Source organism: Triplophysa rosa, linkage group LG25, assembly GCF_024868665.1.
Source record: "Triplophysa rosa linkage group LG25, Trosa_1v2, whole genome shotgun sequence".
Lineage (NCBI taxonomy): Eukaryota > Metazoa > Chordata > Actinopteri > Cypriniformes > Nemacheilidae > Triplophysa > Triplophysa rosa.
The window spans coordinates 15,446,243-15,469,096 of NC_079914.1; the positions used below are offsets into that span (position 1 = coordinate 15,446,243).

General features: G+C 36.9%; 4 protein-coding genes across 9 annotated transcripts; 1 reads left to right on the forward strand and 3 right to left on the reverse strand.

Moving 5' to 3' along the window:
- Positions 1–441: 441 nt before the first annotated feature.
- LOC130548641 (uncharacterized) lies at positions 442–9,374 on the reverse strand. 3 transcript variants are annotated; one of them, XM_057325540.1, is made up of 7 exons: positions 8,306–9,374; positions 5,194–5,502; positions 3,956–4,291; positions 2,347–2,655; positions 1,960–2,265; positions 1,578–1,682; positions 442–1,368 (listed from the first exon to the last, which is right to left on the reverse strand). In XM_057325540.1, exons 1-7 carry the CDS (start codon positions 8,370–8,372, stop codon positions 1,262–1,264), a joined length of 1,539 nt encoding a protein of 512 aa, XP_057181523.1. In that variant the 5' UTR covers positions 8,373–9,374; the 3' UTR covers positions 442–1,261. The 3 variants fall into 3 exon arrangements, with proteins under 3 accessions (XP_057181523.1, XP_057181524.1, XP_057181525.1); XM_057325541.1 differs by lacking the exon at positions 8,306–9,374 and adding an exon at positions 5,824–6,090; XM_057325542.1 differs by lacking the exon at positions 1,960–2,265.
- On the forward strand, positions 8,769–22,813 carry LOC130548532 (SLAM family member 9-like). Its single transcript, XM_057325372.1, has 4 exons — positions 8,769–8,798; positions 9,345–9,711; positions 22,216–22,508; positions 22,757–22,813. Exons 1-4 carry the CDS (start codon positions 8,769–8,771, stop codon positions 22,811–22,813), a joined length of 747 nt encoding a protein of 248 aa, XP_057181355.1.
- On the reverse strand, positions 9,600–18,193 carry LOC130548642 (uncharacterized). 3 transcript variants are annotated; one of them, XM_057325546.1, is made up of 10 exons: positions 17,660–18,193; positions 17,219–17,533; positions 15,955–16,287; positions 15,533–15,853; positions 14,229–14,354; positions 13,704–13,994; positions 12,526–13,332; positions 12,049–12,196; positions 10,046–10,099; positions 9,600–9,897 (listed from the first exon to the last, which is right to left on the reverse strand). In XM_057325546.1, exons 1-7 carry the CDS (start codon positions 17,703–17,705, stop codon positions 13,274–13,276), a joined length of 1,491 nt encoding a protein of 496 aa, XP_057181529.1. In that variant the 5' UTR covers positions 17,706–18,193; the 3' UTR covers positions 9,600–9,897; positions 10,046–10,099; positions 12,049–12,196; positions 12,526–13,273. The 3 variants fall into 3 exon arrangements, with proteins under 3 accessions (XP_057181529.1, XP_057181528.1, XP_057181527.1); XM_057325545.1 differs by adding an exon at positions 10,495–10,555 and having other exon boundaries at positions 12,049–13,332; XM_057325544.1 differs by having other exon boundaries at positions 12,049–13,332.
- Positions 19,580–21,363, reverse strand: LOC130548645 (natural killer cell receptor 2B4-like). Of its 2 annotated transcripts, none has more exons than XM_057325550.1 (4): positions 21,275–21,363; positions 20,802–21,119; positions 20,415–20,708; positions 19,580–20,278 (listed from the first exon to the last, which is right to left on the reverse strand). In XM_057325550.1, exons 1-4 carry the CDS (start codon positions 21,321–21,323, stop codon positions 20,175–20,177), a joined length of 765 nt encoding a protein of 254 aa, XP_057181533.1. In that variant the 5' UTR covers positions 21,324–21,363; the 3' UTR covers positions 19,580–20,174. The 2 variants fall into 2 exon arrangements, with proteins under 2 accessions (XP_057181533.1, XP_057181532.1); XM_057325549.1 differs by having other exon boundaries at positions 19,580–20,332.
- Positions 22,814–22,854: the final 41 nt, after the last annotated feature.

The window sequence follows — 22,854 nt, forward strand, 5'->3', positions numbered from 1 at the left end:
TCCCAAAATTCCCAAATGTGGCAAATGTATACAAAACAAATGCACAACGTAATCCCTGATAGCACACATACATCTGGTTACGTCTATTTGACGTCTGCATTTACATCTGCAAGACATCTACAATACATGTTTGCTCATCTGCAATACGTCTCGGAGATGTCTGCTGTCAGACGTCATATAGACATCTAGAAGATGTCTGTAAGATGTTTATGATTTAGAATGGATGTAAAGCAGCTCTTTCTAAGATGTTTAGCAGATGTTTTTACAGAGATCTCCAGATCTTTAGCAGAGTATTACAGACGTTCAGACGTCTCCGAGACGTATTGCAGATGAGCAAACTATGTATTGCAGATGTCTTGCAGATGTAAATGCAGACGTCAAATAGACGTAAACCAGATGGATTGTGCTATCTGGGGATATATCGACATGATAACAGCATTGGAGCGCCATCTAGTGTCCACAGCAGATTTTCACCTCTACAAAAACAGCTGAAACTTTGACCAATAGGGGGCGCTGTAAATTGATTTCAGCCTACTAACAGGAGCACCCAAAAATGCATGTACATTATTTTTCATACTTATTATTAGTAAATCTTCCTGTGGTAACTTTCTGAGTTGCTGAAGCACGTACACTATGCTGCTGTTTTGAGCCCCTGATGTGACCATTTTTGCCTATTCATCTTAAATGTGTAGATATTATAACATTTGAAGGAAATCCAATCAATTGCAAAACATAAGATTTACCAGAGTACCATTGCATTTGTGAAAAAAAGCTCTCGGTTGCCAGAGACAGGGTTAACTATTTCCGTGATTTAGATTCACAATGTTCAATGTTCTGAACTACAGTGATTTCAGATAGCACAGGTACGTCTGTAAGATGGCAGGGTATCGTATTAGGTCGAGGGCCAGGTGGAAAATCATGTCACTGCCGTGTGTGGCCCAGGTAATTTTTCTAAACCTTAGTGGGCTAATACGTGTTTTATTAACCACGAAAACTATATACTGCATCAAAATCACCAGTTTTGAGTTTCTACTCTACGTAGGCACATTGGGTCTTGCATCTCTTTTCTATTCTTTCAACAACAAAAAATACTGTTATACTCTGAATACTGTGGTAGGCTATATGAGACCAGTTTTTGATTGCACTTTTGTTGTCCTTATGTTGTTCCAATTGCTTCCATTGTTTACCTCATCTGTAAGTCGCTTTGGATAAAAGAGTCTGCTAAATGACTAAATCTAAATGTCAATATAAATATGAGTTTTTAGTAATTATCAGATAACGTCGGCGCACGAGGCACAAGCACTGCTTGCAGACTATTTGTTGCTGTCGGATGTGAAAGATCCATCATATCCATTGGTGCTTTATAATCTGTAAGTAAGTAGAGATAACAGATGAAATCAAAAGCAAAAAGAAACACAATATGTGTAGAAATACAATCAGTTTTGTTTCACTTGAAACATCACATGGTCAGCAATGTCTTGATGTCAAGATGAAATCTAAATAAAACCCGTCAACCCATCCCAAACACAAAATGCACAAAAAGTTGGAAACTTTTTAGTAAAGTAGGTCAAACTTACACAGTTGTGCAGGCCACCAGCAGCAATAAAAAACCAGGACCAACAACAGCAGCGGCAGCAGAATGACAGCAGCACATATACGATCATTGGAATCATAATGTAGTGCTGTAATGATAAAGAAAGAAGGTCATAATCAAATCTGATCTAACAGATAATGATGCATCTGTCAACTTGACTAAAACATAATAAATACTAACTTGAGAATGTAAATCATAAATGAATACAGGAAACATTTTTCGTATGATTCACGATTGTACGAAATTATACAAGTTAACTACTTTGTCAAATTAAAACTTGTGTGAGATCAGGCTGGTGTGTCGGCCATATAAAGAATTAGTTTGTCACGCATGCTTCATTTAACTCACTTTACACAGCCACTCACCATGGACAATAAGATGAAATTTCATGACTATTGTGTGTCTGTTACTGTTGATGTCTAGATGATAAACTCCAGAGTGTTTGGTTATTGTGTCTCTGATGGTCAGATCTCCAGTCTGATGGTCTAAATTCAGTCTGTCTTTGAATCTCTCATCGGTTGTTAATTTGATCTGGCCTGTTTTGTCAAGCTGAGCTAAGAAAGTGCTTTCATTTTCAATTTTCCACAATAGATGAATATTCGTCTGTATTCCAACACCGGCTTTGAGAGTAACAAGTTCTCCCTGATTCACTTCTACTGTCCTCACCGCATCTGTTACAGCAACAAACACGTGACAAACAGGAAAAACTGAAAGAAGAAACTGAAGGTAAATAAGTCAAAGACACTACTCACCACAGACAGTAATGATGAAAGTCATGCGTAAGGTGTGTCTGCTGCCGCTGATCTCAAGATCATAAAATCCAGAGTCTGTGGTGCTGATGTTTGTGACGGTGAGAGATCCGGTCTGTCTGTTTATCTGCATTCTGTTCTTGAATCGCCTATCAGCATCATCATATGTCAGGACATTCTGTGTTGTTTTGTTTATTTCTGCCATGAAAGTGTCAGAACTCCAAAATAACACATCATCTCTCTGCACATCAGTAAAATCAGTGTGTAGAGTGACAGAATCTCCCTTCATCACTGACACTGACTTCACTCTGTCTACATAAGAACAAACAGAAAATCCCTCAGAGATAACATTTTTGAAGTAGCCCACTAAGTTTAATTACTAAAAACAAAGAAGAATAGATTTTATATGACATTCTGCTCTTGTGTTGATGTATTTATTTAACATATCAGAATGTGAAACAGATAACTTTATATTAGCGCTGTCAAACGATTAATCGCGATTAATCGCACCCAGAATAAAAGTTTGTGCTTACGTAATATTTGTCTGTGTACTGCGCAAATTAATTTTGTATTTATAAAAACATTCAAATACATGCAAATATTTAAGAAAAATATCAAATATAAAAATTAATAAACATTTTATATAATTAAAATGATTGGTAAATATAAATATATATATTTTTAAATGTCAATATTTTCTAAACAAATATAGATGTATGTGTTTATAAATACAAAATTAATATGTTAATATTAATATAAATACACAAGACATGTATTATGTAAACACAAACTTTTATTCAGAATGTGAAACAGATAACCTTACATTAGCGCTGTCAAACGATTAATCGCGATTAATCGCATCCAGAATAAAAGTTTGTGCTTGCATAATATTTGTCTGTGTACTGCACAAATTAATTTTGTATTTATAAAAACATTCAAATACACACAAATATTTGAGAAAAATATCAAATATAAAAATTAATAAACATGTTATATAATTAAAATGATTGGTAAATATAAATAAATTCTTTTTAAATGTCAATATTTTCTAAACAAATATACATGTATGTGTTTATAAATACAAAATTAATATGTTAATATTAATATAAATACAGACATGTATTATGTAAACACAAACTTTTATTCAAGATGCGATTAATCATTTGACAGCCCTAGTTTATATAGCGTAAATAAAACGTTACACAAATGTTGCACTTTGGCCTGAAATTCGTTTATGTAGTAAAATGTAGTAGTAATATTTCCAAACATTTTTTTATAGTTGTATAACGTTTGTTGTACAATTTAAAGAGATATGTTATTATGTCAAATGCACGTTTTGGTTATTGCTGGGTTTACCCTTGAATGTGTGATTATGTATTGGCTCTTTAGGGCTTGGCATTATAGTCATATATAGCTAAGTATATAGTCATGCACAACTTCAGAGGTAAATATTTGCAATCAACAAACACAGACTGACATCATGTGATTCTGTTCATTTATCGCGCATACTTTAACTAATTTATTTATCAGATGCTTATCCAAAGCATCTCATACATGAAGTACACAGAAAATAGATGCTTTTTTATCACACTGTCAAACATAAGCTACTCACCAGAGACAGTAATGTTGAACCTCTTGTGTATAGTATGAGTACCGCTGATGATGTGAACTTGATAAAGCCCTGACATTGTAGCTCCGATGTTTCTGATGGTGAGGTCTCCTTTCTGATGATCCAGTTGCATTTTTGATCCAATTCTCTTATCAGGAGTATAATCAACAGAGAAGATTTGGGCCGCTCTATTAATTTGAGCTATGACAGTATTTTCAGGTTCAGAAACCCACAATATCACATCATCTCTCTGTATGTCAGTAAGAACAGTGTGTAGAGTGACAGAATCTCCCTCCATCACTGACATTTGTTTCACTCCTCCTGTATCACCAAACACACCTGAACAACACAAACAGTTATTGAGGTTTTTTTTTATTGATTAGGAACCCAAATTAAAGGCGGGGTGTCCGATTTCTCTTAGCCGTTGTTGATGTTCAAATCACCAAAACAAACACACCCCTACCCCCATCTGTCGCTTTCGTCAGCGCTCGGCTCGGCAAATGTCCGTCCTGTGCACTGTGCACCTTACTGCTGATTGGCTAAAAGGTTGTTTTGGTACTCGGCCCGACTCAGTTGTCTAAAGCGTAATTCGGAAATCGGTTACCCCGACTTTAAGCACTACTAAAATAATTGACATTTATATTCTTAATATATCATCAATAGACGCATTTTCTGTTAGTAAACATTGTGACGTGTTTTCATGGGCGGAGCTGACGTGGAGGCAGAAAGATCCCCCCCCCTTTTTGAAAAAGTTAACTTTAACGCCAGGACTCCGGGTCGACCTGTTCGCGCTCCCTCAACGGATCCAGGGACGAACTGACAGGATTACCTGTGACCTGACATCTACACTTACCAGACAGAGAAACCAAGCATGTATAGTAAAGATAAACTGAGAGCGTAATAAACGTTAGCAAATGTATTTACTTGAACACAAACCAGACACATAACATGAGCCTTCTCACTGTTCTCTCTCCCTTTATACTAATGCACTTGTGACAACTAAAGAAATAGAGATGACAAACAGTTTTGGTCATCATACACAGCATGTGATTGACACATTAGACAACCCTTAAGCATGTGACAGCCAGAGGGTGAAAACAAGGTGTATCAGTAATAAAATAACCATTTAAAATGAGCTTCCTTAAATATTACCTTCAACACCATTTTCATTTAAACGTACACTAAAATAAAAGTGACCTATGCTTTTTTGTATTCAAGGCACACAATAGTGAGATACTCACCAACACTGAATGTCTTTGTTGTGGTCTTCTCTCCGGTGATGTCTAGATGATAAACTCCAGTGTGTTCAGATCTGATGTTGGTGATGGTGAGATCTCCACTCTGATCATTTAGCTTCAGTCTGCCATTAAATCTGCCATTTGAGCCATTAGGAAATGAGATCGTATTAGCTGCTCTGTTGATAACAGCTATGAGAACCTGTTCGTCTCCAAAGCTCCACTCGATCACATCATCTCTGTGTATGTCAGTAAGACCAGTGTGTAGAGTGACAGAATCTCCCTCCATCACTGACACTGTATCACCAAACACGCCTGAGCAAGGAGAAAGATTAAAGAGTAAACATACTGTTCTTCACTAGCCTAACGCTGAAAACATTTCTATTAAATTACTGTTCCTCAAATACTTCTGACTGACTTTAAAAAACAGGAGGATATCGTATCCATTTGTAAAAATCTTCTAAACTAGTTTCTAACAGGTCACGTTTTTAGTCGTGTAACAATGAAAAGCCACTTTTAACGAATAAACTAAAAAAATCGACTGCGAAATGTAACTGTAATGCTACATCAAACACAAATGTTCCTATCCGAAAGAGAAAGCGAAAGCGAAAGCGTTTGAGCAGTTCATAAATTTACCGTTCACGAAAACAGACAAAACAAAGATCAAACAGAGTCTCTTCATGTTACTGTTGGGTGATGAGTTACTAAAGATTATCAGTAAATTTCTCAAATGATCCGTTGTTTCGGTGAGAGTAGCGGAGACGGACAGCAGCCGCGGGTCGGAATGATGAGCGATGTAAAGTTAGTTTTGTTTTCGATATTCCCGACACATGCAGCGATTAAACGCCAATAACTCCAAAACGACTTGCCCTTCAAATATCTTAATAATATTACCGCAGGACGAAGCTGATAATATTTCACAAGCTTCTTTTATGTTCTTTTCGCTCGATATGATAAACACTGCACCAGGGACGTGCACAGACATTTTGAGGGTCATGGGCTCAAGTGGAAAAAAGGGCACTTCTCATATTTGTTTTATTTTTTTCCAAACAAAATGTTAAATATATTAAAAACAACTTTGTTTTAAATCACTCACACTCACCCAATTGTTTCATGTTGTTTCATTTTCCAACAATGGTCTTCTGTAGAATTCACAAATTTAATCACAAGAACAGGCAACAACAAAGGAAATTAAGCCACAATGTGTATGTTTTCTATGCTAAAGTTTCAAGTATATATTTATACATTTATACATATATTATATATATAATATAATTTATTTTGCACAAGCCAATAAACTGTTTTAATTATTTTGGTGTTATTGGGACACCAACAATGAACTTCACACTAAACTGAAAAAGGCAGTAGGTGCTAATTTGTTATTTTACAGGACAAAAACCTGCAAAAATAATTAAAACACACTGCAAAAAATAATTGACAAAATACAAAAATACAGCAGCTTAACTAATTATTATTATTATTAATACTATTGTTGGTGCTATAATTACACTTACTGTACCACACACACACTAATGGTGACAAGAACTTTGTTTCACATTTGAGGGAGGGTTTAGATCTATCAGCGCATACACAACATATAAAATGGATAGTTATCAGACGAGGAGTCTGACATCAAACTTATCAAGTTATTGTTTAAGGCGGGACACTTAATGTACTGTTCAAGTTTGACATGTTGGTCTATTTTGCTTTCATGTCTTCTTTTGCTCTAATGGAAAGGACATTTCCAAAATACATATAAAGTTGTTTGTTTTAAGCCTTCTATACCCTCGTCTGTTTGCTTCTGTAGATTTCTTCTAAATTAACCCAAAACAAGCTGCATATACAGTATATCTGCATATGTAAACATAACATTTCATGGGAAAAGACCCATGATGTAAGTCATATTAACTAATAACTGGTGGTATGCTTTAGTCATTTTTGTTATATATTGTCCCCCTCTATTGAATGACCCTGGTTGTATAGATCTGTCTACCTGCTGGACAAAGCTATTAGCCTACACAAAGTAAGTTATTTTTGAACATGTTGTTCACTAATCGGCCACTAGGTTCAAAAGAGAGGTTGTGAATGTTGTCCATTGACCCCCTCTACAGAACGACACTGGTCTCATGTCTTTATGCCGTGTAACAAAAAAACTGTTAAAAAATACCCACCGGGCTAGATACTAAACGAAGAAAACTTGCACTTTTCCTACGGTCCCTTACTTACAACTCCGCAAAGAGCGAGCTCTCCCGGCTTAATGCACATTGCGACGGCTTTAGCGGGGCAGTGCTTATCATATCGAGCGAAAACAATATAAAAGAATCTGTGAAACATTATCGGCTTTGTCCTATTAGCGGTAATTTTATTACAATATTAGAAGGTAAAGTCGTTGTGGAGTTATTGGCCTTTCATTGCTGAATGTGTCGGGAATATCGAAAACAAAACAACATTCATTCAGGAATCCCCTGCTATTCCCTCACGAACCAGCAGGGCTTCACGAACCCCAGTTTAGGAAACCCTGCACATACAACAAAACAATCCAAAATACACCCAAGTCGTGATTTAAAACTGACAAAAACCCTTTATATCCATAACGAAATCCCAGATGACCAGACAACGATTACAGTATAACACTACAGTATGGAATATTTCAGTATAGAAGCTTCTGCTGGCATAATCCTGTTTTTTATATCAAACGTATCTGAATATTACTAAAAAGACTTGAACTAAACCTATAAACAATTCCATAAACAAACATTTTTGTTGTAGTTCAGAAGAACAGACTGAAAGAAAGTGGATGTTAAATTTGTATCGTTTTATTGTCTCTCCAAGTTAAAAGACTTGTTAGCCCCCACTATACTTACTGTATATGTTTTTACATAGCTAGCCCACATTGTGATAGGTGATCCCATTTAAAGCACCAGTGGTCTGGACTTGGTCATCTATATCTGGATGATTCAATTTTGCTTTAAAAACTGTCGCTCAAATTAAATTGCATTAGCTGATCATGGGATTTACAAATCCTCATCGCTCTGATCCAGATTAAACTTTTTGAACAATTGGGCCCTTGTGTAAGTCAAAGCCAAAATAAAAGCAATAAGAAACACATTTGAAATACCTTTTGTTACACCTGCTGTGTCTCCTCGCCTAAGTATGATGTCATCTTTGGACTCCTGGCTCTCCATAGCTACATGTGAGGTTTATCTTTTACTAATGGCAAAGTTAGTAAACAAAGTTACACGGTGGCTGATGTAATTTATCACTTATGCATTTAGCAGACACTTATTCAAAGGGACTTACAGTAGGCCTACATTACAAAGTACACAATTTAACAATGTCTAACATCCATAATAAAAAGTGTTGTATATACAACATCAAAATCATTTAGCTTCATTTGAATATCCATTCTGATTGGTTAGTTCACAGAGAGGAGGCTTTTTACTGTCAGCCTCCTCTGGCATTCATGTAGTGTCTAAAGCCAGATGATGACAACAGCTGCAGATTCTCTGTTCTCGCTACACCACTTTACAATACAACACTTTATCATCAAACCTGAATGAAACGTGCAACCCCTAAAGGAAATGTTTCACGCCTTTGTTCTCCTGTGTCTGGTCGGTAAGTTATGCACTTGTTTATATGCTTCATGGTAGTAATTAGTTGAAAGTAATAGTTGCATTTGCTTCTATTCCATGAAATATAGCCTGGATATACACTTTAAAAAAATCTGTAAAAATAGGGCACAATACACTATTGATATGAAGAAATCTGCTGGGTTTATTTTGACAACTGATTCACCTCTATCTTGAAATGGGCACTGCATTGTGCCGTGTTTCAGCGTTAACTGAAATGTCAGTGAAATGAACAGACAGTGTCACATAGTTTTATTTCATAGCATTCTTAATTATTAAGACATTTTAATTATTCTTCAAACAATTCATGCTAGTAATATTATAACATACATTTACATACTTAAATTGGTTGAATGAGACTTTCTTTATTTAAAAAGCGTCTCCATAATAATGATGCCTTTCTGAGGGATATGTTTGGTCAAACGTTTTTGTATGTAACTACAGTGAACTTCAATTCTGTCATCAAAAATCAAGACGCTAAGTCTGTGAAACCGGGCTTTAAAGTTTTATCATACCAACTTAAGTTAGTCTACTGTTCTCCGCTTGTGTTGTTCAGGTGTGTTTGGAGTTGATCCAGATGAAGTGAAGTCAGTATCAGTGTTGGAGGGACATTATGTCACACTACACACCAATGTTACTGACATACAGAGAATCCGTCTGCTACTGTGGAAGTTCGGACCAACGGAGGCTCTCATAGTTAAAATAAACAAAGAAGCCAATAAGACGTCAGTATATGCTGATGTTCAAGATGGGATGTTCAGAGACAGACTGCAGGTGGATGATCAGACTGGATCTCTCACCATCACAAACAACAGAATCGCTCACTCTGGACTTTATCAAATCACCATCAGCAGCTGGCAGAAGACCACATGCAGATTCAACGTCACTGTCTACGGTGAGTGAAGAGCTACCATTTGTACTCTCTCTATTATATATTGAAGTTGACATCAGACGGATTCGGTTACAGTACTGACTCTTATTGTTCATTACAGAACGGTCTCAGACCTTCAGTCATAAAGTTTTGATCTCTTGTGCTGTTGGCGGATCTCTGATGGTGACCGCTGCAATTCTGATGTTCTGCCTTTGCAGAAAATATAGAATTACAGATCGACAAGGCAAGAATATTATCTACTGTTAGTATAGTAGTATATGACATACAGTATACAAAATTTCATTTGAAAGAGCAATAAAAAAGATACAGTAATGTAGGAAACAGATCTAATGCTTACCATTGTTGAAACAGTTGAAAACAGAGTGGAGATCACTTACGCCGATCCAACATTCTGTAAAAGACAAAGACATCAACCGGTAAGAACGGTACTGTCTCCTATTTTCATTGACTGACAGTGAAAACACACAAAAACACCTACATGTCAAAAACACATGTCAGTGTGGTCGTAGAGAACAAAGAATGATAAGGACTTGAAATCGACATGTTTCATGTCAAATGTGTGCGAGTGGGCAATATTTGTGGTTTCTCTGCTAGGAAACTTGTAACAGTGGGGGCTGACTTCATCCACTAAAACACAACATCACACACATGGTGTTTGTGTTAACCATGTTATGCACGAACAAGCACAAATGTGTAAATATGAATTCAACTCGTTTGTGTGTATATTACAATAAAATGGAAGTCAGAGTTCACCCCAAAATGAAAATTCTGTCATCAATTACTCACCCTCAATGGGTGCCACCGCTGTTCGGTTATTAACATTCTTCAAAATATCTTCTTTTGTGTTCTGCGGAAGAAAGAAAGTCATACAGGTTCGAGATGACAAGAGGATGCGTAAATGATGACAGAATTTTCATTTTGGGGTGAACTATCAGTTTAAGGAGAAATGTGAGAAAATTGTTGTCCATGACATCACAACGGTAAAGTCTGAGCGGACATAAGATTCCAACTTTAGAAGTCGAGGTCAACGGAAACTCACAAATACGAAAATTCCAATATGACATGCGTCATACATCATTTTGTTGTGTTCAACATCATGATTAGTTTTATCAATTTACATTACAAAGTAAAATAAACAATCATAATTATCAAGGACAGTAAAAATGCTGATAAAATAAACACAGCAAACCAAAGCCCCATAGGCTTTATGTTTATCCGAAAATCAGCTTTTAAAACTGTAGAGAGAGAGAGAGCGAGAGAGAGAGCGAGAGCGAGAGAGAGAGAGAGAGAGTCTTTTTAAATTCAAGTTTTACAGCTTCATTTATGCTGAATTATGAGGTTTGGCCATAGCCCTGTGACTCTGCAAGGAACTGAGCATGTGAGCTCATTATTTGCATGATTGGCAAATTGTCTTGTCAATTTGTTTTTCTATTGTCTTTACAGCGAGCTCCACTGGAGAATGAGGTGATATACACAGGTGTCATGAGGCGATGATTAAACTCTCTGCAATGCCTGAATTAGCATGTCATTTGTCTTTTTTGACGAGACTCTCGTGACCCTGAAAGTTAATGCGTGATTCATTTCATATACACGTGACTCTGGTTTGATATGTGTGCAGAGTAACCTGACTTTAATGAACATTTGAACTTAAATAAATCAACACAGAGCAATAAAATATCTAAGGCGACAGAAAGTCTGTTCTGTAACAAGAATACACACAGATAGCACAGGTACGTCTGTAATACGTCTGCCAAAGATCTGGAGATCTGGGAAACATCTGCTGTGTAAAAACATCAGATAAACGTCTTAGAAAGATCAGATTTACATCTATTCTAAATCATACACATCTTACAGACATCTTCTAGCTGTCTATATGACATCTGACAGCAGTCTCAGAGATGTATTGCAGATGAGCAAACTATGTCTTGCAGGTGTAAGTGCAGACATCAAACAGATGTTAGCACTGTTTAACATATCACAACTTAAAATTTGTTTAAGTTTCCACTTCCACTGACTGCACTTAACACTCTATAACTTCTTCTCTGAGTCAAAGTGAAACCTGATGTGTTACATTGTGAAGGTGTGGAAAGAAATGTGGTCTGTTGGAGACGTAAGGTCACTTTAAGAGTTGAATCATTAAAAGTAACACTGCCACATGATTCTTTTGTTATGTAACTTATGTTTATCCTGATTCACACTGATGTGACAAACACTGACAACATAGTACGAATAAAATATGTCATTGACTCAGCACACAATAGTGTTTGTACGCTTATATATAGTTCCACTTATCATAATAACAGGCCCACAGAAAACAGTTCAACTTTTAATTCAACATACCTGACACAATAAAGAGGCGTGTTGGTTAGGGTGACCACCATACGTGCCATTTTCCCGGACAAGTCCTGGACAGGATGTCGGGTATCCATGTCGTCCTCCGGAGGTCGCATTTAGCCACCGCATGTCATTGAGGTTTGTTATTTCAGGTCTTATTTCAGAAAAGCAGTCGTTATATTTCAAGCTAAGAACGAAAACAACACTTATACATCTTAAGAGAAATAAATGTTAATTTCATTTTTCATTATTCGTTTTAAACGTGTTAACTTCTCTTTTATCGCAGCTTTTAAGCTGAAAATTAAAGTTACGATGAAATATACGCGCCGATCGCCAACAAAACAAAGACATATGGCTTCATGTCCGGCGTCTTTTAACACTGGGACCACGCCATCTATCAGTTTCAAACAATCTCCAAATCCAGTGTTATATCCACCTTTATATAACATCCATCACTGAAATGCCGTGAACAAACAAACACACCTCAACTTCTCTCACTATAGCAAGTGTAACGAGCTGCAGCTGCAGGCCCACAGCGCAGCCAATCTTGACACAGCGCAGCCAACCTTTATAAGCGGGTCTTCCTATATCTCGTTGGTTGGCGCGTGGGCAGGCTTTTCCTTTCACCTTGCCGTGGGCGTGCTTTTCTGGGAGAATTGTCCAATAAAAGGAATAGGATCCCCGTTACGAAACAGGGATAGACTTATAAAAAACTTTCCGAAACAAGTTGGAGTTCTGGGGGAGCGTATCAAGCACAGAAATACTACATCATACGTCCAACTTGTTTTTTGACAAGCTGACCTTGTTAAGCATGAGAAGCCAGCAAGTTCAACTCTGTAAAGAAGTCAGAATGCATGACAGAATGTTATCCCACCTTTAAAGAAACCTGTATGGCACATTGACATCTAAGCAGTTGAGCTTGGTATCACATGTTTATGTTGTCACTTTGAAACCGTCTTTTCTCAATGGTTTGATTTATTTGCACGCTCAGATTCCAGATTTTTAAATGGTTGTATCTCGGCCAAATATTGTCCTATCCTACCAAACCATACATTAATGGAAAGCTTTTTAATTCAGCTTTCAGATCATGCATAAATCTCAATTTCGAAAAATTGACTCTTAAGGCTGGTTTTGTTGTCCAGGGTCACACTTCCTCCTTTTATCCATTGTTTTTCACATGACCTGTAAAAAATATGCATCCAGTGTGTAAAAGCTGTAAAAGTGAAGCACATCACTGCAGCTGAATGTCTCCATTCATCAAAGGACCTGTCTCATTCACTCTGTTGGAATCTGTTGGAAACACAGATGACGGATAAAATCAAAAGGCGAGTCGATCAGAGAGTATGAACCAATAACACTCATCTTTAAATTAAGTACGTCTTCTCTAATAATATCTGCCGTTGACATGATCAAGTAATACGTCTTTTGTTAATGTTTCATAAACTAAAGGCTATCAAACCCATCATTTGCTCCACATATGTCAAATATAGTTCATTATCAATCATCAACTTCTTTACATGAACTTAAGCTCTCAGATTGTCTCTCAAAATACTAATGTATAAGAAAGATACATGCATTATATACTGTATGCAATGCTTTGACTCTTTTTGGACAAGTGAAATGCATTGAAGTGAAATGAAGAAAAGTATTGAGGTACTCACTAGTGACAGTCAGTCTGAATCTCTTGTATGAGGTCTCATTACTGCTGATGATTTTCAGTTGATAAACTCCAGAGTCTGTAGTTCTGGTGTCACTGATGGTGAGAGAGCCAGACTGAGGACTCTGTGTCAGTCTGTCAGAGAATCTCCCATCAAGAACATCATTACATGTTGTGCCGTTCGGGCTCCTGATTTCAGCTATGAGAGTCCTTTGAAGTCCAAACCTCCACTTAATCACATCATCAGGTTTCACAATAAAATCAGTGTGTAGAGTGACCGGATCTCCTTCCATCACTGAGATGCAACAAAAATGAACGGCGCGAAAACAAAGTAATCAGTGTCGTATGAAAACCTGAACCCTTCACACACATGCAAACAACACAAGATCGGCTCTGTCCGTAATATTTGTGTTTCTTAGATGTCTCTTTATACACTGTTTGAATATCTGAATTAAAACCCAAACATTTACACATTTAAATTTAATCTCTACTGTATCAGAATAAAGATGATGATATTTCTGATTCTTACCCTCGAGTGTTCTTGCTTTAGGGAAACATCGGCGAATGTACGAAACGGCAGCGGCGGCGGCAGCAGCAATAAGCAGCGAGACAGTGACACATATTCCTGCTACAACACCCGAAGACAGACCCAATGCTGTAATGAAAGACATTTCAATTATTTTGCAAATAAATTCATATGTACATGTAATGAAATAAAAAAAGACTGAATACTTGCTGTGTAGTAAACCACTGTGATTTCACAGATTTGTCAACAATTAAACTACTGCTATCTGTATTTTAAATTGCCTACGTTAATAATATTGTGCAAATGAATTATCACTCTAAAGGATAATGTTTAATACCGACACAAGTCTAGCTACATGCTGCTTACTAAGTATGTGGGTCATTCTATAATTGTGTGTACACCTCATGTCCATAGGATGTATTTTTAATACATAGTCATCAATATAAAACATCAGTACTTTTTAAAGTAAAAGAAAATGACATTTTCCCTAAACACGCCATTACATGGTGAACAAGCCATATGTTAAGTTCAAAAAGAGCGTTTATATCACACAAAACTCTGATTTTGCTCATTCTACTAATATAAATGTATTTAAGTTTTGCATTCAGTTAGTTTAGATAAATTGTGATTTTCTTATCTTTAGCGTGTCCGAGAAACGCAGCTGAGAAACTTCGTCCCAATCTCACATAATTTACATATTGTGAAGTCATAGAAGTGTGTGAATAAAATACTAGGAGGTGTGTCCTCTCTCTTTTCCCAAATATTGGTTAAAATAGCAAACATGCGTCAAGAGTGGATAACTAACTGTCAACAATGTTACTCAAATATTATTGTTGCAAATTTTAATTTTAAAGTAAACCTTATGTGTATGAAAATGCATTTCTAAACATACCGTGTGCTCTGCTGTTCTTGGCTTTTGTGTTGAGTCTAAGGCCGACTAAAAATGTTTTAAAAATGTCAACCATGTTACTGTCAACTCTGTTACTCAGTCAGGTAAAAATATAAGGGAAAGAAATCTAAAAAAAGACTGTTTAACAGAATAAATATTTGAGTATAAAGGGTTTTATGTAAGGTTATGCTTGGTTTTATAAAAACTGAAAATTTTCAAAAAAACATTCAAAATTTCATATCCCAGGTGTACCCGTAATAATATGCACAAACATTGCTCATTTACTTTCACCAATTTTCTGTACATTCCTCATTTACTGTAATGACATAAGTGTAATTTTTCCACTAAATAGAATTGAATTATTTCTTCATATGTTCTAGTGCTGATTTAGACTATGGCAAACACACGAGTTACTCACCACCGACAGTCACAATGAATCTCCTTTGAATGGATCGTCTTCTGTTGATAATCTTCAGTTCATAAAGTCCAGAAAGATCAGTTTCGATGTTGTTGATGGTGAGAGATCCAGTCTGATCATCCACCTGCAGTCTGTCTCTGAATCTCCCTTCAAGAACATCAACATATACTGACGTCAAATTGACATCTTTGTTGATTTTAGCTATAGGAGTGTCTGAAGTTCCAAACCTCCACTCAACCTTATCATATCTCTGTATGTGAGTAAAATCAGTGTGTAGAGTGACAGAATCTCCCTCCATCACTGACACTGACTTCACTTCACCTGCATCACCAAACACACAAAACAAGTGAAGGAAATTGGAATTATTCACAGTGATCATGTGAATACGATGTTTATTATATTGACGGACTAGATGTACTCACCACCGACAGTAACGGTGTATGACCGGTGTATGGTGTGTGTTATGCTGCTGATATCGACATCATAATGTCCAGAGTGTTTGATTCGGATGCTTGTGATGGTCAGAGATCCGGTCAGATCCAGCTGCAGTCTGTCTGTGAATCTCCCATCAGAAACATCATATTTAGGGAAGACGGAAGTCTTTCTGTTAAGTTCAGCTAGAAAAGAGCTTCCACGTTGAAACCTCCAGCGTATCACATCAAATTTCTTGATGTCAGGAACGTCAGCGTGTAGAGTGACAGAATCTCCATCCATCACTGACACTGACTTCCCTTCATCTGCATCACCAAACACACCTGCAGAAACATTCAATAAACTAATTTATTAAAGCCACTTTAGGACTTACGACGAAGATTTGATGTGTAATGGTACAAAAACACGTGTAGACGCGAATGTGTTGATAAACTGAATAAAAACTGATGAAAGTGACAGCAGGAGAGAGTGAAGAACAGACAGATGGAAAGAGATTTTACATGCAGTATTAAAATAAGGTGATCCAGACACTGCAGACGACACTGAATACAGGAATAAACAGTCCAACATGTTTTACAAGCCAAACATTCAAACAGCATGTGTTAAAGGGATAGTTCACCCCAAAACAAAAAATGACTAACCCTCTGGGCATGTCAAACCTGTATGACTTTCTGTCTTCTGCATAACACAAAACAAGATATTCTGAAGAATGATGGCAACCAGTACCCATTGACTTCAATTGAAGTCAATGGTTTTTGGTTACTGACGTTCTTCAAAATATCTTATTTTTGTGTTATGCAGAGGAAAGAAACTCATACAGGTTTGAAATAACAAGAGAGTGAGTAAAGTGTGACAGAATTTTCATTTTGGGGTCTTTTCAATGAAACACAGCTTTTACGATTTATGAAAGTAAAGGAACATACCTGAATGACCTGCTGCAACCAAGCTGATGAGCCATTAGATTTTCAGATTCAGAAAAAAAGAATACCGGAGAGAGGCAGGCAGTTTTAGTAAAGCGATGAAAAGATGTAACCAGTACAAAGAAAGTACCTCAAAGTTAAGTTAAACCCCCTCAGAAAAATGTTTAGATGTGGTTCTTGTTAGTATGTCAGTATAAAACACATGCAATGTGCAATATAAAGACTATTTTAACGTTCTCCGATTTCACACATAATTCTTATTAACACTGCTGATTGCATTATGTTATGCAAACTATTACTTTTATTAATATCAAGTAATCACTGGGATACTCACTAAAACGGAATGTCTTTGTTGTAACCTTCTTTCCAGTGATCTCTAGTTGATAAACTCCCTCGAGTTCAGATCTGACGTCTATGATGGTGAGATCTCCAGTCTGATCGTTCAGCATCAGTCTGTCAGTAAATCTGCCACCAGTGTCATTATATAATGAAATCTTATTGGCCTCTCGGTTAAGTTTTGCTATGAGATCGAGTTGAGCTCCATATCTCCACTCAATCAAATCATCTGTCTGTATCACAATATTAGTGTGTAACGTGACAGAATCTCCCTCCATCACTGACACTGACTCGACTTCATCTGTCACAGCACCTACAGGACAAACAAAACAGTCAAGAGATCAAAAACATTTCCATTTCAGTACCATGCAGACTGCAGTATCTACTCTGCTTCTGCTTTGCAGAAAGTGAAAGCGAAAGTGTTGAGAAATGAATTTACCGTTGATGAATAAAGAGATGATGAAGAGTAAAGAGATGGTCTTCATGTTGCTGTTCGAGTTCTTAAAAGATGATCAGAAGTTATGCAACAGTTTCTGATTGCTAACGTTAGCCAGAAACAGCCGCCGCGCGCCAGTAAACACACTGACTGAAAACATAACGACGACAATAAATATCACTAAACTAAACCTACACACACTGATATAGCGATTACGATTCGGTGGCAACGTTCTTCGTGCATCCATTGATGGTAAAACAGCCACATTTGGCATCGCTTTCAAGAAGAGTAAAATAAACAGACGCGGTCAAAATGGCGGATTTGTTTTTCTGTGATCTCGCGAGACCTGCTGATAAACACCAACACTTCAAACATCGACTTTTTGCGATCTGGTGCCCGTTCTTCGTACATCGTTCAAACACGAAACGTCCGAGATGACCTAATCCCGCTAATCATGATCTGGATAATTCGTTGATGATTATTATATCTGGATTAAATTGTCTGGGATCATGCACGCACTGTTTGGAAAGGCAGCATATATGGATAGAAGAACCACTGGTTCTGAACCAGTGATCAGCAGTGCTGCTATTGGCTGGTTGTTATGTCAGTTACGTCCATATTTTAACTGCCGCTTGAAGGTTATGACAAATTTTAAAACCTTTTTAAAATGTCAGGAACACTTCAAACGACGCACAGACAGATACCTTTCAGATATATTTATTACATTTTAAAGCAGTTGTAAACTGAAGTTGTATACTTGATAAATTAACTTTTAGTTCATTTTTAATACATTCTCTTTTTTAGTGGTTAATTGCAACGAGATGGTGTTTTCCTCCCACAAAATAAAGTTTTTTATGCTCATAAGTGTTCACTGCATATAAGGAAAGTGTCTGAAGACTGTCTATTTCAATAACATTTATGAAGTTGGATAAACTCAGTAGCAGCTGGAGGAGTTCACATCATCTGAAAGGCTATTTACATCTGCTGAGTCTGCACAGAAAAGTGGTACAGAGATGAGGCAAATATGATTTTGTTGTGCTATTTTTGTGAATTATAGATTTATCTTTGAAGTCTTTAAAGGTTGAATATATGCAAAAAAATTCAACTTCAATACATTGACCATGACAATATAAAGAACACAAACCTAAAACTGGAGATATTTTTAAAAGATTGGAGATTTAGAAACTATTTCTATATTGTTTACTGACCTAACATCTCTTATTGCAGGTAAAAGATGACACTGATACCTGCCTATTTTCCATGGAGATTAAAAGTAAAATGCATGTGGGACTAAGCATGTTTGTGTTGTTTTTTTATTCAAGAATAATAAAGAAATGGTATTCCAAGAGTTATATCTCATGAATCTCAGTCTAAGTGTAGTGGTTTAGAAATGATCATCAGGCTGCTTCCTCATCACAGGTCTCCTCTTTTTTCTGATGATGTATGTAGTGTAGCACATGCAACAGTACAGGCCCTGTCAGGTTCATCCATTAGACGTTTGATACACTGAAATCCTTCATTCCTCTCAGTTGCCCAAAGGTCATTTCATGATCCTGTCCTAACTTGAGCTGCAGTGTAACAGGTTTGGGTCAGGGAATGGTGTCTTCAAACACAGTCCCATCATAAATGTGGCTGAAGATTGTTGACTCGTGCAGATTCAGGTCATTTTGCTTCAGTGCTGGTGATAGGTGCACATAAGTTCACACACCATCTAAGAGATTAATCAGTCAGCTTTCTTATTGATGCAATTACTTTTTGCTTAATACTAGTACTAATATTACAATTAATATAACCTGCAAATAATATAATTTATTTTCAGAAACCCGAGGCCTCAGAGGCCTTGATGCAGCCTATGACATCAATCAAAACACATACAATGTTCATTGACATGATCATAACTACGTCATCTTTAGTTCCCTTACATCATATTTATTGGTAGAAAAAAACAGAGTTATAAGGTGGGCTCTTAAGAGACTGAAATACCACAAATTTGCAAATGGCAGGACAGACTGCGTTTTTATAAATTCCCTGCATCATATACACATAAAAGCACTGTTTGTGCTTTTATATATATTTGATATGAAGGTCCAACAAATTTATAAGAAAAAAACCCCGATATTTATTCATTCATATATTTCCGTCGTCACCGAACAATATTCTAAATATATTATGTTACAATAAATATTGTTCTAAAAGTAAAACATCACGTTGATTAAATGTTAAATTTGCAAAGCTCTTTATATTAATCCTGTACCTTGCGCAACACGTTGCTTTTGTATGAATGAAGCCGACTTGACTGTGTCATGGCTGCCATCTAATTCTGTTTACATGAAATAAGCCTGCTCAATCAGCATTTCTTAAGTCAAGTTATTTGAGGTCAAATATAATTAGGACAAAAGTTATATTTGACCCAATTCATATTTTGACATCAAGCCTTCATCAATTGTTTTATCCATTAAAAAGTGGATAAATACGTACTCAAAATGTCAAAAAACAAGAGAACCATTCGTACAATTTATCAGTGATAGTCTGATGGTGTCTGTGATCTTTTCTTCTGTTCATCTCTTACGTCAGATCTGATGTCATAAGCCAGTACAGCAACAGTAGCCACCCCCACCAGACCTGAGATGACCAATCGGATCACAGCTTCAGAAACATTACAACAGCACACGCATTCTGATAGAAAGAAAAACATTCAGATGTTTCAAACTTTCATTCCAGAAAACAAATAGCGGAAAAAAAAGTTGACGTGACTCACCTGAACACTTGTGACAGAATTGAGTGATGTGTAGATGTTGTGTGTGGTTTGTGATGGGATTGTTGAAAACACATCTGTATGTGTTTGTATCCTGATATTCCACCTCCAGAGGTAGAGAGAGTCTGATGTTGAGATCAGACACACTGATGCTGGACAATAAACTCTTTCCTTTGTACCAGGAGAAACTCACATGTGACACATTCATCACTGAACACAACAACACACATGTTGACACTGAAGACGATGAAGAGTTTTGTGGACAGTAACTGGTGATGACAGGAACAGGCAGACGAGCTGAAAAACATTTGAGAACAAATACACATATTCATAAAGCTTTCATAATTCAGTTTTTATAAGACAGAGGGCAAACAATAGCTCTTTACTCACCATAGACAGCAAAACTGAATCTATACGAAGCCTTCTGCTTGCCGCTGATGGTCATTTGATAAAGTCCAGAGTGTTGAGTTGTGATGTTTGTGATGGTGAGAGATCCAGTCTGATCGTCCACCTGCAGTCTGTCTCTGAACATCCCATCATGAACATCATCAAATACTGACACTCGATTGGCTTCTCTGTTGACTCGAGCGATCGGAGTCCCTCGAGTTACAAAACTCCACAGTATCAGATGAGCTTTCTGTATGTCTGTAACATTATTATACAGAGTGACAGAATCTCCCTCCATCACTGACACGGACTTCACTTCATCTGGATCACCAAACACAAAGAACAAACAGGAACAGATTAAAGAGGAAAAAAAATACTTGATTCAAAAAGCTTAATTGGATGGATAGTAGAAGTATGTATTTAATTCTTACTATTTAAGTGCTACTTTAAATTATAAATACACGTTGATCACTTACCCACCAGACAACAAAAGAACAAAGAGAGAAAAACAAGCAAGAGAAACATTGTCTTGAAGAGTTCAGGTGTCTGAAAAAGTGTCGTTTGAAAAGACAATCTGAGAGTGCCATGGTTGCGCTGAGATAACGCTGGTGATGTTGCTGACTTCCGCAAGATTTAACCACTGAATGTGACCAGCATATTTTTTTCACGCACAGCCCACCCTTAAAGGCACATCATCTGATCAACCTGAAGAAACGCCAAACTAATTTCACATAACACATTTTATGGGTGATTCTATAACTGCAGCTACATTTGGTGTCTGAAGTTATTGAGGGTTTTTATCTGTTACTTCACACAATCACAAGATGTTTCAGGCCATAACAGCAATGTTATTTTTTTCGTAAAAATTAAAAGTCATGATTTCTTGTTGCCTAACATGTCATTAGCTCATTTTTGAAGGGAAAACAGAATTGATCATTGATTCCACTGTAGGTTATTTACAATCTTTTAATCATGATTTGATTAATAACGTGTGTTCATATTTTTGCTAGCTAGTGGAGTTTTGGGCTAAAACGTATAAACTTGTCAGTTCTGTTACCGTCAACACTGTTACCAAGATAGACACGTAACAGAGTTGACCGTTGTTTGTGTGAGAGAGAGAGGTTTTCAGGTGTCGGGGATGAAACACTGAAGGGAAGCTAGCGAGAGAACGAGAGGGGCGGGGCCAAAGACGGGACACCTGAGAGAGAGTATATGGAAGGCCTACAGGGCCAAAACGCCTCTCTCCACATAAAACCTAAGGCTTTGCCATGATCCTGCCACAAGACCAAGAAAGACATGACATGATGGGGCAGAATCATGACAATTACTTAATGTGTTTGATTATTTTGAGCATTGGGGTTTACAGTGAGGCCTAATGTTTAGCATTCATTTCTGTTGATTTATGAATATTTTCTAGCTCGTCTGCCAATTCCCATCATCACCAATTCTTCATCATCAGAAAGATCTTCAGTGTCAAAATGTGCGTTGTTGTGTTCAGTGGTGAAAACGTCACACGTGAGTGTCTCCTGGTACAAAGGAAAGAGTTTATTGTCCAGCATCAGTGTGTCTGAACACAGAGACATCATCAACATCTCTCTTCATCTGGAGTGTCTGAATGATTCTTACACATGTGTGCTGAACAATCCCATCACAAACCAGACTCAACATCTCACATCTGATGACTGTCAGCCATGTTCAGGAACAACAGCTGTTAGTGTTTTTTTCACTGATCTGAGATCAGACAGACTGAGTTACACTAATGGCTCTTATTATTCAGGTCTCTCCTTCATTCATAAAGTTGTGCTGTTGTTGGATCTGTGATGATTGTAACTTTACTTCTGATCTTCTGCATCTGCAGGAAACACAGAGCAAGTACACAATAGTCTAAGCAGTCAATTCAAAATCAACTTGTTATTGATGTAATAAATGATTTAACGTTGTGTTTATGTTGCGCACAGAGAGCAGCAGTGGAAGATGAGGTGGTGTACGCAGAGGTCACGATAATCAAACGTTGATTTGATTTGTTCATAATTATATAACATTTATTTTTGTCACA

Coding starts and splice junctions, on each gene's coding strand:
- LOC130548645 (XM_057325549.1), bottom strand. CDS start 21,323: ATGTTTCTCTTGCTTGTTTTTCTCTCTTTGTTCTTTTGTTGTCTGGTG. Junction 21,120..21,274: donor GTTCTTTTGTTGTCTGGTGG/GTAAGTGATCAA, acceptor TTGGTGATCCAG/ATGAAGTGAAGTCCGTGTCA. Junction 20,333..20,414: donor ATTCTGTCACAAGTGTTCAG/GTGAGTCACGTC, acceptor TCTTTCTATCAG/AATGCGTGTGCTGTTGTAAT.
- LOC130548642 (XM_057325546.1), bottom strand. CDS start 17,705: ATGAAGACCATCTCTTTACTCTTCATCATCTCTTTATTCATCAACG. Junction 17,534..17,659: donor CATCTCTTTATTCATCAACG/GTAAATTCATTT, acceptor TTTGTCCTGTAG/GTGCTGTGACAGATGAAGTC. Junction 13,995..14,228: donor TAAAGCAAGAACACTCGAGG/GTAAGAATCAGA, acceptor GTTGCATCTCAG/TGATGGAAGGAGATCCGGTC.
- LOC130548641 (XM_057325540.1), bottom strand. CDS start 8,372: ATGGAGAGCCAGGAGTCCAAAGATGACATCATACTTAGGCGAGGAGAC. Junction 2,266..2,346: donor TTTCATCATTACTGTCTGTG/GTGAGTAGTGTC, acceptor TTGCTGTAACAG/ATGCGGTGAGGACAGTAGAA. Junction 1,683..1,959: donor ATTTCATCTTATTGTCCATG/GTGAGTGGCTGT, acceptor TTATCATTACAG/CACTACATTATGATTCCAAT.
- LOC130548532 (XM_057325372.1), top strand. CDS start 8,769: ATGTTTCACGCCTTTGTTCTCCTGTGTCTG. Junction 8,799..9,344: donor CCTTTGTTCTCCTGTGTCTG/GTCGGTAAGTTA, acceptor AACTTAAGTTAG/TCTACTGTTCTCCGCTTGTG. Junction 22,509..22,756: donor CATGTTCAGGAACAACAGCT/GTTAGTGTTTTT, acceptor TGTTGCGCACAG/AGAGCAGCAGTGGAAGATGA.